General features: G+C 40.2%; 1 protein-coding gene across 3 annotated transcripts in view; it reads right to left on the bottom strand.

The window, feature by feature from the left end:
- The window catches only part of sh3d19 (SH3 domain containing 19), a 132,582-nt gene that overhangs the window by 23,447 nt on the left and 91,892 nt on the right, over positions 1-17,243 (bottom strand). For all 3 annotated transcript variants that reach the window (XM_073042902.1, XM_073042900.1, XM_073042903.1), the window contains 4 exons: positions 12,922-12,962; positions 9,073-9,331; positions 3,466-3,534; positions 881-1,021 (listed from right to left, as the gene is read on the bottom strand). In XM_073042902.1, coding sequence (XP_072899003.1) covers positions 881-1,021; positions 3,466-3,534; positions 9,073-9,331; positions 12,922-12,962 — 510 coding nt within the window. The remainder of the gene's footprint in view (positions 1-880; positions 1,022-3,465; positions 3,535-9,072; positions 9,332-12,921; positions 12,963-17,243) is intronic.

Raw genomic sequence — 17,243 nt, 5'->3', positions numbered from 1 at the left:
AATTACATTTGATAGCTTGTTGATGACAATTTTCAGCACTTTTAATCAAGAACAGAGATGAACAGCCAATTTAAGACAGTGTAAGCTATCAACACTCAGAATTCATGAATAGGTTCAATACATGTGAAACCGCATAAAATATAAAATATTGAGGCAATCTGGAACGTCCAAACATAGGCTGAGTCTTCAGAATATTTCCTCTAATTTCTTCATGTGTCCATATCCCCTGGTGTCCAACACAATCCACATAAACCAACAGACTACTTGGTGCATCCAGTGAGCTATGGGAACTTGCAGTGTTTAGGAGCTGCGTTGCAGGATGGCTGGTTATCTGCTTTAAGATTACTTGTTACCATACAATGCCTGGGCTTAGAACATAACTAGGCAGCAGGTGATGCCTATGAACTGGCATTACTGTATTTCCTTTGAGGCTGGTTGCAAGTCAGACCATCAATGATGCAGAGGGTAAATCTTCTCACAACAACGTAATTGATCACAACTTGCAGCGCTAGTTATGTCCAGTGCTATGATCTCCTCTCTTGCATACAGGCATATACTGAACCTCCACCATTTCTTAACTTTCATCTCATTTTGCAAAGGTTGCCATTGAGACAAAATGACTTTTCATATTTTTCTAAACGTTTGTAGAATTTTTCGTTACTCTGTTCTGTCATTCCCACCATACAAGTGCACCTGGAAAAATTCTACTCTACAACTACTGTATGTTTATACATAATTATGATAATCAGCTACTTTACAACACTGGGTGAAACCAGCATTCGATGTAAAGTCAACTTTTTGTCATAGTATTTTCCACTTGAATTTAACCCTGTTTCATTAACTGCAACATTTGGTTTCTACACTAATGTGGCACACTAACCTTGCTAGTTCCTTTCACCTCGTCTTCTTCCAGTGGAGTAATTATCTTCAAATGAGATGATGCAACTTTGCCAGTATCAAACCCCTTTTGACAATCGAATGATTGGTCAATGTGTTGTTTAAGAACAAGGATGTCACCTTGCTAATGATGCAGAGAGAAAAAAAGGAAATAAAATGCAACTTTTATTTTAATTTATATTTTCTTTCTTTTCTTTTTAAATCTTTTTATTAATTTTTAAGCAAACATAAATGAAACATGAATACAGAGAGTTTGAGTGTACATGGTTAATAGTTTAAATAGACATTCAAATATATGATAATCAATATATAATAACCTCCCAAACTCATAGTATTTATGAACAAAAGAAATAAATAAAACCTCCCCCCCAAAAAAAACACTAACCAACATGGGCCATTGCATAATGTCAAATATATACAGTAGTGCCAATAACTCCGAACCTCCATCCAAATAATTAAGGATAATAAAAGTGAGGTTTAGGAAAAGACAATTTAACTCATATGAAAATGTTGAATAAATGGTCTCCAAGTTTCTTCAAATTTAACTGAAGGATCAAAGACAACACTTCTAATTTTTTCTAAGCTCAAACAAGAGATAGTTTGAGAAAACCACTGAAATATAGTTGGAGGATTAATTTCTTTCCAATTCAATAAAATAAATCTTCTAGCCATTAATGTAACAAATGCAATCATTCGTCGAGATGAGGGGGATAAACGACTATTATCCGCCATTGGTAAACCGAAAATTGTAGTAATAGGATGCGGTTGGAAATTGATATTCAGAACTGTTGAAATAATACTGAAAATATCTTTCCAGTAATTTTGCAAACAAGGGCAAGACCAAAACATGTGGGTCAATGAAGCAACATCAGAATGACATCTGTCACAGGTTGGATTAACATAAGAATAAAATCGAGCAAGTTTATCGTTAGACATATGAGCTCTATGTACAACCTTAAATTGTATTAGGGGATGTTTAGCACAAATAGAAGACGAATTGACTAATAGTAAAATTTTCTCCCATTGTTCAGTGGGTATAAGACAATGAAGTTCTTTTTCCCATTCCTTAATTTTTTCTGATACTTCTGGCTGTATTTTCATGATCATATTATAAATGACAGCTACTAAACCCTTCTGACAAGGATTCAGAGCTAAAATTCTTCCTGTAATGTCCGATGGACATAGTTTCAGAAAAGACTGTAACTCATTATTCAAAAAATTTCTAACTTGCAAATATCTAAAAAAATGAGTTTTAGGTAAATTATATTTATTAGATAGCTGTTCAAAGGACATAAAGCTATCATCTAAAAATAGATCACGAAAACATGTTATACCTTTTGTTTTCCATAAATCAAAGGCTTGATCCTTAAAAGAGGGCCGAAAAAGAAAGTTAGATATTTTAGGGCTTGATAAGATGAACTTATTCAAGCCAAAAAATTTACGAAATTGAAACCAAATTCGCAATGTATGTTTCACTATAGAATTAGTTATTTGTTTATTCAATTTAGATAAAGAAAAAGGAAGTGAAAATCCTAAAATTGAAAACAATGAGAAGTCTTGTACAGATTTACATTCCAAATTTACCCATTGTGGGCAAGCTGCTATAGTCTTGTGTCCAAAATATTAAATATTGTATATTAACTGCCCAATAGTAAAATCTCAAGTTTGGCAAAGCCAAACCACCCTCCTTCTTAGGCTTCTGTAAATATTTTTTGCTTAGTCTAGGATTTTTATTCTGCCACAGATAGGAAGATATTTTGGAGTCAATAATATCAAAAAAAATTTAGGAATAAAAATTGGTAATGCTTGAAATAAATATAAGAATTTGGGTAATACCATCATCTTAATAGCATTAATTCGACCAACCAATGACAAAGATAATGGGGACCACCTGGTAGCAAGTTGCTTAATTTGGTCAATTAAAGGTAAGAAATTAACTTTAAATAAATCTTTATGTTTTTTGGTAATCTTAATACCCAAATAAGTAAAATAATCTGTGACAATTTATATTTTGTTTATACTAATTTTTTTCTGTTTTATATCTCTCAGACTGTTCTGGTCCACAAGCAGTTTTTCTGTTAGATACACAAATGCAATATATGCTGATGTAGAGAGCCTATCTACGTTATTCTAAAAAATATACAGATAAAATATAATTTGGAAATGAACTTGGTAAACTCCTTACTAACAACTTGTGTAAAAATACAATCAACTGGCCCTGTTTTTTTCAAGTTACAAAACTATTATATCATTGTTGGTAACAGAACAAAAGGCTGAGTTCTGCGACGCTTCGAATTAAACAATAATTAGAACTTAATTTTTTAGCATTTACCTATACAGAAATGTTTAGACAATATTAAAATTTTGTGAAGAGCAACAGATCTTAAAAGATGGGACTATCTTCTCAGTTTATTTAGTTCTTGCTGCCATACCCTGATCAATAGAAAACTTATAAATGTTGAAATAAAAAACTGCAGATGCTGGAATCTGGAGCAAAAAATGATCCCTCTTAACAGCTCGATTTGTTTTTTGCTGTAAAATTTATAAAAGCAGGCTCCACATGCTTACCTGGAAAGACAGTTCTCCGGGGACCTTGGAGGTGATGTTACATTCTGCAATCCCATGTGGCACAGGCAACTAGAAAGCAAAGAAATAGGCACAGTGCTGTGAACTGTCAAGTGGAAGGATGAGCTCAAAGTATCTTTGACATGCCAAGTGTCCTTGCTGGTAACCTTAACTGTCAAACTGTTTTATATTTAAACAGAACAATGAAATGGGTGGCCAATTAAACAAATTTCAGTCCTGCTGGTTGAACAGTACTGTAGATTCCTTTATTTCTACCTGAGAGGGTGAAGTGAGGCCTTAGCACAACACTCAGAAATGAAGTGTCAGCTAGATTAGCACCAACTTGGAACAGAACTTCTACCCACAACTTCAGACTGCCTTTCATCCTATACTGATATTCATAGATACTGTATAAAAACTTAAGACAAGCCAACTCAGCCTCACAAGTTTACCTTAAAGCCACAATGTTAGTGCACAAGGTACCGCTCAAAAGAAGATGTTACTTCTCACATTAAAAATTATAAATTTAAATATAGAGAAGGTGTCTCTGATTTTGGTGCCCAGAGCAAACCTGATTCTCTTCCCCCTACTGCAGGATTTTAGGACTTTACAGTTTTGGCTGCCATGAAGTTTCTAACTGTAATTTGAGATGTCGATTGCCCAGAGCCATGTGAATTTAATAGGAAGAGGGTTTGCAGGCACATTGCAGGGACTCAATAAATTCCCAATGAACTTCCTGAATATCAACTTAAGGAAGACAACTCCAAGTTAGAAGGTAACATGAAGCTGAAACTCAGGTGAATGCAAATAAAAAGAACAGCAAATCAGAAATGTAAAATACTGGAACAACATGGCAAGTCAGTCAGAGGGTAATTTCAGACTCTTTAATGGTCCTGGTCAATGCTCCCTCTAATTTTTAGTAGTCAGTGTGCACAAAAATCTTATGTTGTGCAATTTTTTTCCTGTGACAAAAGTATGTGTGCACTGAATGCACACATGGCACAGTTAATGAAGGTTTACAAAATATTTGACATAAAACTGCAGAGAATAACAACAAAATAACATACATATTTAAGTCACTGTTATTTCTTTTCTCGCTCCTGTCTTTGGCATTTACCCATTCTTTGTAAACTCTATCTAGACTAATAGAACTTCCATCCAATTGATAGCTTTTGATTCTCATTAACATATCCAAATGACATTCACCTAAATAGTTTCTCAGCTTGTTTTTGAGTTGAATCATTAGGCTAAAACCTTGCTCACAGTCCGCACTAGACACAAGAAAGGTTCCCCCAATGTCCGTCAACTGTGCAAGGTTGCAAAACTGTTCATTTTGAAGTACAAATGCCACCATTTGAGCAAAGTTTGAAATCAGTTTGGATTTAATTTGAAATCATTAAGCTGTCTAACTATTACGGTATTTTCAGCTGGAAAATCATGATATTTTAGACATAAGGCATTAATTTGTTCATCGCCAAATGTGAAGTCACAATCTGCAATTGCGGAGAAATCAAAAGCTGACCGTTCTTTTACCTCATCTTTTGCGCTTCACACCCTTCGCTTCTTTTGAATTCGACATAATGAATCAATATTTTTTTCAATAAAAACTTATTAAGCTATCTACAGGATTTGAAACAGATCTTTGTAAACTTTACGATATGAACACTGTCCGCCAAAGATGGCTGCTGCCATGATGCAGCTGTACAAACCGGAACAGGAAAGGTGAGGTGACGTAAATTAGTGTCATGCATTGTGGTATTTGAAAAACTGACTAACTAGTTAACAGAAACATTTAGCTAAAAGATTATTTTCAGTAGGTATAATTATTAATTACATTATTTTAGGTAACTAACCTTTTGTGCGCACATTAATTTCCTTTGTGCGCTGGTTGAAAAACGTGTGTGTGTGCACACGCACACAGCTTAGAGGGAACATAGGTCCTGGCTAGTTGTCTATTCTAAGGATACATTCTCACAAGAGAGAGTTATGACTAAAATGTTCACTGTATCCTTTTTTCATCAGAGGATACTCTCTTCTGGTAAGATGGCAACACATTTAACCAAAACTGTTCCATACAGGCTTTGATGCGCGAAGGAGGTGTGCAATCTAACATCGAGTGATCATCTTAGTCATTTTCCTTGTGATCGCAAGACCCTGGACACTGGTGGTGTGGAATGCTGCAAGCCCAATTCAATGGTCTATTGGTGAACACTGGGGGAGCGGCATGGCCTTGGTCGTAGCAAGGACTAGGCCTCATGCTGCAGTGTCGCCTGTTTGCAGCTGCCCAGGGGAGGTGTTGAAGTTGGGCACTCCACTGGAATGCCAGAGCTGGAGTCGGTGCTTCCTCCATTGTCTGCTCAGCAGGAGACCAGCTGTATTTAGTTCAACTGCAGACTGCTGCAACGTTCATGGACTCAGGGACTTGGACTGTTTCTATTTTGTGCGACTACACTTTACTACTATCTTACATGTGCTTTGTGCTGTGTATGACTATTGGTACTGTGTTTTGCACCTTGGTCCCAGAGTGATGCTATTTCATTTGGGTGTATTCATCTATGGTTGAATGACAGTTAAACTTGAACATACACTCTTTCCAGATGCTGATCGTTTCGCACATAGATTCAGCATTTTCTAATTGTCCCACACTCATAAGCTGAGACACATTTTCATATTCCTTAGCATAGAATAATGGTTATTGACAATCATTTGAGGAAAAAAACCAAATCACAGTAAGTCGACTGGGTTCAAAACTATGAAAATCAGATCTGAAGTAGAGTGGACAACTGAATTTGTACCACTTGAACCTACACAGCTATGCAATGCAAAATTACTGCAGCATACATCATTTAGTGATACAGCAGTTTATAGATGAACACATCTGGCTGTATGTTTGTGATAGCTGTATCTCTGTGACCGAACAGCAAAGATTGCTCAAGATGAATGTCCATATTTACTCTCCAATTTTGTCTCAAAGCTGCCATGTCTCAGAGCTCCACTTCTCCATTTTTAAGCTTATGTCCTTTCTTCACCACCTTTCTTTAAGTCAGTACTGATGCTTACAATCACCTGATTCTAAATTGTCTCCAGGTAATCTTTCATCTTGCATCTCACTCTTTCCTCCTAGCTCTGCCTTAAATACAGTAAACCCTCCACTCTTTGCCCAGTTCTGAGGAATGGTGCCTGATGCAAAAGATTTACTCTTTCCACAGATGTGGCTTGACAGGCTGAGTTCTTCCAACACTTCTGTTTTCATTTTAAACATCGATCCACATTCTTTGACCAACCAGGTGTGGCAAAAATCCAGCTTGACCAATAGCGCCCATATGGCAGGGAATCATCATTCATAAAGGTAAACATATTTTATCAACAGTATTCACACAGGAATCTAGCAACACAGTACAGATTCCCTAAGCTCCAATTACTTTACCTTAGTCAGGTTGCTGTTCCCCTGTGGGGTACTTTTCCATTTAAGGAAGTCAGTTGAATGAATAAACATCAGGGGACAAGTCAGCTAAACAGCATTTAGAAATAACTGATGGCTGGTTTCAGCTGCGAAATCAGGTGTGTACAAATTGGTTTCAGCATAACATCAATTTCAAAAGAGGTGTACTGGAATCCAGGGATTAATTTTCTTGTCACCATTTTAAAAAAGACCATAAAACCATAAAATATAGGTGCAGAATTAGGCCATTTAGCCCATCAAACCTGCTCCAGCATTCCATCGCGTTTGATTTATTATGCCTCTCAACCTCATTCTCCTGCTTTCTCCACGTAACCTTTGATGCCCTGACTAATCAAGAACCAATCAACCTCTGCTTTAAATATACTCCATAGCCGTCTGTGGCAACAAATTTCACAGATTCACTACCCACCATCTGGCTAAAGAAATTCCTCCTCATCTGTGTTCTAAATCAGGGGTCACCAACCTTTTTTGCACCTTGGACCAGTTTAACATTGACAGTATTGTTGCGGACCGGACTGGCCGACGGGTGGGGGGTTGGTGTTAATCACGACCGGAATATAGGTGGTAAGTCAACTATAAGTCACTGATAAGTGGCTAATACACTCAATTTTGTTCCTAAAAGGATTTATCTAATGAATTTAATATTAAACACACAGCGCATATTTTCCTCACATGAACATAGTGATGTCAATTATAACTCACTTATAAGTCAATAGCATCATAACATTTTAAGTAACATTTGGATATTAAACACACAGCACACATTTTCCTCATATGAACATATAAAATTATTGCAACACACCAGTGAGAGGACAAGGTAAGGGCCAGAGGTCCCCATACCGGGGCCACAGCAGTCGCAGTCCGGAGAGAGCAACCAACCGAGCGAGGAGTGCAACAGGGCACGTGACTGCCTCCCTTGTAGGTAGGTAGGATCTATTGGCTGACAAAAGTTTGGCTTGAGGGATGACTTTCAGTAGATCAGTAGCTGCTCTGCTACTAACGAAACCCTGAGCCCAAATTAGGTCATCTGCGAATATTTTAGCACTGGGTTCTCCACGAACATTCGGTGTGCTAAATAGGTTTAGAGGCAGCACCCATCTGTCCGCACTCCAGGTCAGTAGCAACAGCACTTCCCGCCGGCCGCATGAGGCGGCCGGTTACCTGAGGCCAACCAGTGATCCCTGGTGCTAGGGTATCACTGCGTTTAGGCGACTGATGACTCGTGGGTAATGACTTCGCGTGCGTCATGACCTCGCGTGCATTCAAGTTCAACAGTGGGCATGACGGAATGAGGAAAGGTGCAGCTGACTCATATTGTTTCGTATCACCCAATCATATCATTTCCTCGTGGCCCAGTAGCACATGCTTTGCTGCCCGGTGGTTGGGGACCACTGTTTTAAATGGATGTCTGAAAATCCAGGTAAACAACATCCACTGACTCTCCTTTGTCTATCCTCCCTGTTAGTTCCTCAAAGAATTCAACAGATTTGTCAGGTAAGATTTCCCCTGAGGGAAACCGTGCTGACTATGACCTACTTTATCATGTAACTCCAAGTATCCCAAAGCCTCATCCTTAATAATTGACTCTAACATCTTCCCAACCACTCAAGTCTGACTAAATGGCTAAAATTTCCTTTCTTCTGCCTCACTCTGTGAGTGACATTTGCAACTTTCCATTCCTCAGGAAACATTCCAGAATTTGGTGATTCTTGAAAGATCTTTACTAATGCCTCCACAATTTCTTCTATTACCTCTTTCAGAAACCTAGTGTGTAGTCTATCTAGTCCAGGTGAATTGTCTACCTCAAGGCTAATTCCAAGTTCACTGATCTCAGCTAGAGCTAGCTTCAGGCTAGTTAAAAGGTAATAAAGACAAGTGAGGTGTTTCTGATGACCACACAACCGGTATATGTGGATCCCATGGCTCAACGACAATGAACCTTTCACTTTTGAGACTGCCATAGGCAGAGGAGTGGTCACTGGACAGAGAGCTGTCCTTTCATCATGGAACAAGGCACCAATATCACACACACCTTCATGAGTGAAAATAACAAAAAGGAAGAAGATATGGCAAAAATAAGCAGCTCACTGCTGTAGTTCCATGCTGGTGACATAATCAAAACTAACAGAAGCTACCCTATGAATTACCATGTACTTATTATAGAGTGGGTGTCCCGGAGCTGGTCGAGGTGGGAGCTCAGGTCCTTTTTTTTGGAACACTTGACTTTTAGGACGAGCCTTCCCCGCAATAGATGGGCTTCGTTTTCCCACAGTGCTATTTATTTTCAGTTCAGACGAAGAACGACGGAACTGGTTAGGCACAGCAGACACCTTCGGTGGAGGAGGTCGAGCTGGACCAGCTTTCACTGGGGCAGGACGTGCTGGAGGAACTTTACCCACTTTTACCCTGGAACATAAATAAGATGCAGTCACTGGGTCTGAAGGCAACACATATTCACCTAAAGTTATTCTAACTTGATCCAATGTAAGGCTTGTTAATTAAAGTTCTATCCAAACTTCTATTTCGACAAAGAAAAGCCAGTGGATGTTGTTTACTTAGAGTTTGAGAAGGCTTTTGGCGAAGTGTCTGCTAAACAAGTTAAGAGCCCAAGGTATCGCAGGAGAGATACCAGCATGGTCAGAAGAATGACTGGCAGAAGGCAAAGAGTAGGAATAAAGCGGGCCTTCCTGGTTGTCTACTGGTGACTAGTGACGTGCCGTAGGGGTCAGTGTTGAGTCCACTTCTTATCATGTTATATATTAATGACCACCCCCCCAGGTTTGTGGATGATACAAAAATAGATGGGGGGGGGCAGGCAGAGTTGCAGAAACAGGGAGCCTGCAGAAGGACTTGGACAGATTAGGAGATTGGCAAAGAAGTGGCAGCTAGAATATGGGGGGGGGGGGGGGGGGGGGGTGAATGGTCATGTACTAGGGTAGGAGGAATAAAGAACATAAAACCTAGAACAGTACAGCACACTGCAAGCTCTTCACCCCATTAAGTTGTGCTGACCTTTTAAACTATCTTAAGACCAATTTAATCTTCCTTCTTGTATAGTCCTCCATTTTCTTTCACCCACGTGCCTATCTCAGAATCTCTTTAATATCTCTGCCTCTACCACTTTCCCTGCCAGCACACTCACTACGTTGTGTAAAGAAACCTACCCCCATACTTTCCTCTAATCACCTTAAAAATATGGCCTCTCATATTATCCATTTCCACCCTGGGAAAAAAAGCACTGGCAGTCCATTCTAGATTTGCCTCCTATTATTTTATACACCTCTAACAAGTCTCCTCTCATCCTCCTTCACTCCAAAGAGAAAAGCCCTAGCTTGCTCAGCCTTTCTTCATAAGACGTGCTCTCTAATGCAGGCAGCATTCTGGTACATCTCCTCTGCACTGTCTCTAAAGCTTCCACATTGTTCCTATAATGAGGTGACCAGAAATGCTCCAATACTCCAAGTGTGGTCTAAACATTTTTATAGAGCTGCAACATTATCTCATGGCTCTTGAACTCAATCCCCTGACTAATAAAGGCCAACACACCATACATTGCATTAACTACCCTAGCAGTTTACGTGACAACTTTGAGAAATCTATGAACGTGGACCCCAAGATCCCTCTATTCCTCCACACTGCTAAAAAGTATGCATTAACTCTGTACTCTGTCTTGGAGTTTGATCTTTCGCAGTGTACCACTTCACACTTTCCTGGGCTGGACTCTATCTGCCACATCTCAGCCCAGCTCTGCATCCTGTCAGTGTCCTGTTGTAATCTACACTACCTGCACCACCACCAGGCTTCAAATCATCTGCAAGCTTACCAGCCCACCCTTCCACTTTTTCATCCAGGTCATGTATAAGAATCACCAAGAGCAAGGGTTTTCGAACAGATCCCTGTAGAACACTACTGTCCACCAAACTCCAGGCAGAAACTATTCCATCTACTACCACTCTCTGCCTTTTGTGAGCAAGCCAGTTCTGAATCCACACAGCCAAGTTTCCTTGGATCCCATGCCTCCTGATGTTCTAAATGAGCCTATCATGGGGAACATTGTTAAACACCTCACTAAAATCCATATACATCACATCCACCACTCTACTGTCATCAATCTGTTTTGTCACTCCTTAGAAGAATTCGATCAGCCTCATGAGATGTTGCCTGTCCCTTACAAAGCCATGCCACCCATCTCTAATCAGACAAAGCTTCTCCAAATGCTTTTAAATCCTGTCTCTAAGAATCCTCTCCAATAGTTTGCCCACCACTGAAGTAAGACTTACTGGTCTATAATTCTCAGGGTTATCCCTATTACCTTTCTTGAGCAAAAGAATAGCATTTGTTATCCTCTTGTGGCCAATGAGGAAGGACACAAAGATCAATGACAAAAGGGCAGCAATCTCTTCCCTTGTTTCCCATAGTAACCTGGCGTATATTCCTTCTAGCCCTGAGGACTTATCTATCCTAACGATTTCAAAAGTTCCAGCACATTCTCTTTCTTAACATCTACATGTTCCAGCATATTAGCCTGTTTTGCTCTATCTTCACACTGTGAATTTGTCAAGTTCCCTTCCTAAGTCCCTTCTTTTGCTCCTTCCTGGTTACCTTATAACTCTTAAGAGCACTGTCCAGTTCCTTCTTCCAAAACTTAAGTATGCTTCTTTCTTCCTCTTGACTAGTTGTTCCACATCTCTTGTCAATCTTCACCTTATCATCCTTTCCCTGCATCAATGAGACAAACCTGTCTGGATTTCCTTGCATAAGTTCCCTAAACAACTTCCATATTTGCTGTGTATTTCCCTGAGTACATCTGTTCCCAATTTACATTCCTAAATTCTTGCCTAATAGCATAATTCACCCTCCTCCAATTAAATAATGTTCCATAGGCTATGGTAAAGGTCAGAGAGTTGTGGTTATTGTCTCTGAAATGTTCAGCCACCAGGTGATCTAATCACCATTCCAGGTTCATTGCCTCTAGTTGGCCTGTCCACATACAGTACTGTGTCAGGAATCCTTCCTAGACACACCTAACAAATTCTGTCCCATCTAAACCTTTTGCACTGAGGAGTGCCAATCAATATTTGGAAAGTTGAAGTTACCCATGAAAACATGGGACAACTGCTGTCAGTTGGATGGACTGAAATCTTTGCATCTTTCCAAATTCTGCCTTTGGATCTGCTCCTCTATGTCTCTGCTGCTATTGTGTTGGGGGTGGGAATTCTCACAATCGAGTAACTGCTCCCTTCCTCTTGAATGAACAGGAAACTGGAGATGATAACAGGGCTGACTCTGTAAGGAGAAGGAAGAGGATAGAATTGGAAGTGGGGGAGTGAGGAAAGCTGGAGGCAAGGATTATGGAATGGGAATTCAGTAAGTGTTGGAAAAAGCAGCCAGGAATCTGGGAGAAGGAAGATGGAGTTACTAAGAAGTGCTGTCGACAGCACAAGGGAATTTTGGTCTCATTATGAGATGAAGGTGGGAATAAAATGGCAATCTTGTGGTGGTAGGAAGAGGAAAGACCACTGAGGCATTTAGTAGGTGGTGACAATGGTGGTGGGGTGGAGGGGGGGGGGTGTGCAGAGTGACGGCAGGGAAGATGATAGGAGAGCTTGATTGACACAAGAAGCATTAATTCATTCTGGTGTGTTACACTTACGCACAGATACAGGCAGATACACCTCAGTTTTAACTTATTAACTTTAAAGCACATCAATGTAAAAAAATGAACAGAGTAGTGTAAGATTTGAAACACTGTTTGTCATTTCCGAATAGTAACTTATTTGTTTTTTGATGTCTGTTAGCTAATCTGTGTGTTTCCTCTATTTTATATTTTTGTTTTAGATTTCAAAATTTGCAGTTTATTTTGTTTTCATTTGCACTAGCATGTTCAACAAAAGCTGCTGAAGAGAACAATGCTGCAACTTTCCATTAACTACACAGGTAGCTAGTCATAAATCCTCATTTCATTTGATAAGTTGTTTATAGCTGCATATACTTACAAAGGCTGGTTTGCAACAGGTCCCGGCAGATCACAATTCTCCTGAAATATTGAATAAAAATCACTGAAAACCAGGGGCTGAACAGTAATTGAACATATCTACAGACAATCTAATAGCATCAGAATTCATTCAGAATGTTGTTCCGAATGTTTATACAGATAAGAAAAAAATAAATGGGGAGAAAGGTCTGTTATTTATTTTCATGGGGATTGGCAAGTATTGTGGAAATCAGAGGATTCAAGGCCAATTTTTGTTTCACAACCGTAAGCTGCTCCACCATTGAAAAGTCCACCTTTTAAGGGATAAAATGCATTCTCTGCACTTGAGGAATGTACAACTGTAGAGATCTAGATTAACTGCAGATTCAGAACACATTACATGCCATCTGGTTTTGTTTGGAGATTGACAGTGCCACATGCAACATGCTTAGCCTGAAATGCTGTACAGCAGAGGTTTCCAACCTTTTTCATGCCATGGACCAATACCATTAAACAAGGCATCAGCGGACCCCAGGTTGGGAACCCCAGATCTACAGACATTCTGAAATTCACTGCCTGGTCAGTAACCTGGGGTCTAACAGGGAATTGCTGATCTAATAGGGAACACATTCCACCAAAACCAGTGGAGAAGAGTCAGTTTCCATAAAATGCAGATGGTTTGCTCCACCGTGTTACTGCCACAGTCACGGAGTGAATTAGGCAGTGGCAGGTCCAGCAGTCATCGATGACTGTCATGACACAGGAAAGGTGGTTCCTCGCTCAGACAATGATCTCATCCCAGAGGGGCCCGTGCTCGCACCAGGGCTGTTGCCATGACGTCTGAGCTTGTCCCTCTGATGTAATGGGTTTGCTGTGAAAAGGTGTTGTCAGGCAATGATGATGTCAGGATATCCGAGTTCCTCAGCTATGATATCAGAGTGGTGTTCAGGTCAGCCATGAGGGTCCTGACATTGTAAATTCCAACTCACACATAGTTGAGTGGCTGTGCACAATTACTTTAAGCTTCTGGTAGCCAACACACACCAAATATCACATGAACTTCACAGAGAAAGATCTTGATTCCGTGGTAAGAGGAACCAAGACAACTGGTTTACTGGGTAGCAGTGATCTCTCTGTCCTCCGATGTACTTCTGAAACTCGTACTACACGGGGATAGCAGAAACGATTCAAAGCCCCCTTGAAGAAATATAATGTCTCCACTAACTCTTGCCGCAAGTTGGAGAAGCAACATTTGGGACGACACTAAAAACTTCCATGCACAATGAACTCCATCACAGGGGACCACTCGTACATTATCTGCCTGCTCACAGTTTCGGCCATGATCTGCTCAGTCTCTGGAATAATTTCCGGCTTCCACATTGGCCTCAGTAGCCACTTCAGAAACCACAAAACCAGAGTTGCAGCAAGTTATCCTCAATCTGGAAGGATTGTCTACAAAGAACACCACCGCTACAGTTATCTATACTGCTTCCATCTTCTTTCCACTTGCTATATTTTGGCTTGGGATGTCGTCCTTAACCTGTGCAAGGATAATTAACATAGGTTTCTCCAATAAGGTAATTCACTGAAGCATTATCAACCAAGTAAATATGCGCTCTCATTTATTTCTGCAATTGCTATCTTAGTGATTCCCATGCCTTGCATTCGATGTCCTACAGGAACATTGGTGTGAAGTAGCAGATGTATTGGTCGTCAATAGCAGATTCCAGTGCCTCTCTTCAGACTTTGCCAGACTGCAGATAATTAAAGGAGTCTGGGGCATCAGTATCCTCAAGCCATAGTTGAGAGAAAACAGAGATTTGCAAATTAGGGTGCCCTCAGTGCCATTATTTTCATTTATTAGCTTGTAAATTCATTTGTTTGTCTTGAAATTCTTTTTGGCTCCAGAGTGGTTTGTGTTTTTTGGCAATAGTTATGCGATCTAGAAGAACTGACTCAGCGGGAAGGACTGAAACACATCAGGTTTTTCATTCTCTGATACAAGCAAGCTGCACTCCCATGCAAAAAGAAACATTGAGCTGCAAAGAGTTAAGGCATCGATGCTGGTGCAGAGTATTTAGCAGAACATACAGGATTTTTATAGGCTGGAAGTTTCTTTTTTTTTAGAGCCAAGAGATCACTCAGAAATGTTTATTCAGACTTTTACTTGCTCATAAAAATGGACAGCTTTTACTCTCGTTTAGTATTGCTCATTCTTTCTTGCAACGTAGCCTTAGATTCCTAAGCTACTTCCCTTTCAGAGATAACTGACGTTGAAAGGGCTTAGTTGGCAGCAATCCAAGAAGTTAAGGAACTGCAGGAAGGATAAAATAATGGGCTACTTTCTCTCAATTACTGTGCATGTGAATCCCAGGAATCTTAAATCCAGTAAATAGCAGGACTCTTCGGAGCATTAATCTCCAAAGGAATCTTGGAGTCCAAGTCTAAAGCTCCCTGAAAGTGGAAACACAAGTTGCTTTCAGCAATCAGACACTGAGTACAAGAGTCACAAAGTCACACTGTGCCTATGTAATACTTTGCTGAGACTATGTCTGGGGTATCGCATACAATTCTGGTTGCAACCATTACAGGAAGAATGTGGAGGATTTGGAGAGAGAGCAGAAGAGGTTCAAAGTTCAAAGTAAAGTTTATTATCAGAGTACATACATGTCACCACATTCAACACTAAGATACTTTTCCACCAGGAGGCTGTCTGGATTAGGGAGCATTAGCTCTAAGGAGATGGAAATAGGGCAGATAGAATCTTTTACCTCAGGTAGAAGTGTCAAATGCTGGAGGACAGTTTTAAAGTGAGAGCTGGAAAATTTAAAGATGTGGGGGGTTGTTTTTGTTTTACGCAGAGAATGATAGGTGCCCGGTGGAGGCAGACACAATAGTGCCATTTAAGAGGCATTTAGACATGAACGTGAACATCCAGGGAATGGAAGAACATGGATCATGTGTTGGCAGATAGGTCGAGTTTAATTTTAAATCTTGATTGGTACAGATATTGTAGTCCCAAGGATCAGTTCCTGATCTGTACTGTTCATAAGACAAGAGATAGGAGCAGAATTAGGCCATTCAGCCCATCGAGTCTACTCTGCCATTTCACCATGGCCGATCCATTTTCCCACTCAACCCCATTCTCCTGCTTTCTCCCTGTAACCTTTCACACCCTGACCAATCAAGAACCTATCAACCTCTGCTTAAATACACCCAATGACCTGGCCTCCACAGCCACCTGTGGCAACAAATTCCACAGATTCACCACCCACTGGCTAAATAAATTCACCATAATCTCCATTCTAAATGGACGTCCCTTTATTCTGAGGCTGCGTCCTCTGGTCCCAGACTCCCCCATTATGAAACGACCTCTCCACATCCACTCTATCTATACCTTTCAATATTCGACACGTTTCAATTAGGTCCCCCTCATTCTTCTAAATTCCAGCTAGAATAGACCCAGAGCTATCAAACGCTCATCATACAATAACCCCATCATTCCTGAAATCATTCTCATGAGCCTCCTCTGATCCTTCTCTAATGTCAGCACATCCTTTCATAGATAACTGACCCAAAACTGCTCACGGTACTCCCAGTGTCTCATAAATCTGCAGCATTACATCCTTGCTTTTATATTCTAGTCCTCTCAAAATGAATGTTAACATTACATTTGCCTTCCTTGCCACTGACTCAATCTGCAGGTTAACCCTTAGGAAATCCTGCACGAGAACTCCCAAATCCCTTTGCACCTCTGATTTTTGAATTTTCTGCCCGTTTAGAAAATAGTTTATGCTTTCGTCCCTTCCACCAAAGTGAAGGACTATACACTTTCCGACACTATTCCATCTGCCAGTTCTCTTCCCGTTCTCCTATTCTGTCCAGTCCTTCTGCAGACTCCCTGCTTTCTCAACACTACCTACCCCTCCACCTGCCTTTTTAACATCTGCAAAAGGCTCCCTTTATTCCCACGCTTTACCTCCTGCCGATCAGCCAATCCTCTATCCATGCTCGTATCTTTCCAGTAATACCATTAGCTCTTATTTTGTTAAGCAGCCTCATTTTTTGCCACTTATCAAACATCTGAAAATCCAAGTACACAACATTCATGTATTCTCCTTTATCCTGCCTGTTGTTTCCTCAAACAATTCCAACAGATTCCTCAGGCAATATTTCCCCTTAAGGCATATATGTCAAACTCAAGGCCCGCGGGCCAAATCCGGCCTGCGGTGGAATTATCTTTGGCCCGCGAGATAATATCTAATTACTATTAAAGCTGGCCCCAGTAATCGAAGCGCCTATGGCGTATGATATGGCTAATGCTGAGTTTATTTAGGTACCAGG

The sequence above is a fragment of the Hemitrygon akajei genome, chromosome 4 (genome assembly GCF_048418815.1).
Source record: "Hemitrygon akajei chromosome 4, sHemAka1.3, whole genome shotgun sequence".
Lineage (NCBI taxonomy): Eukaryota > Metazoa > Chordata > Chondrichthyes > Myliobatiformes > Dasyatidae > Hemitrygon > Hemitrygon akajei.
This window is presented reverse-complemented; position numbering and strand designations above follow the sequence as displayed.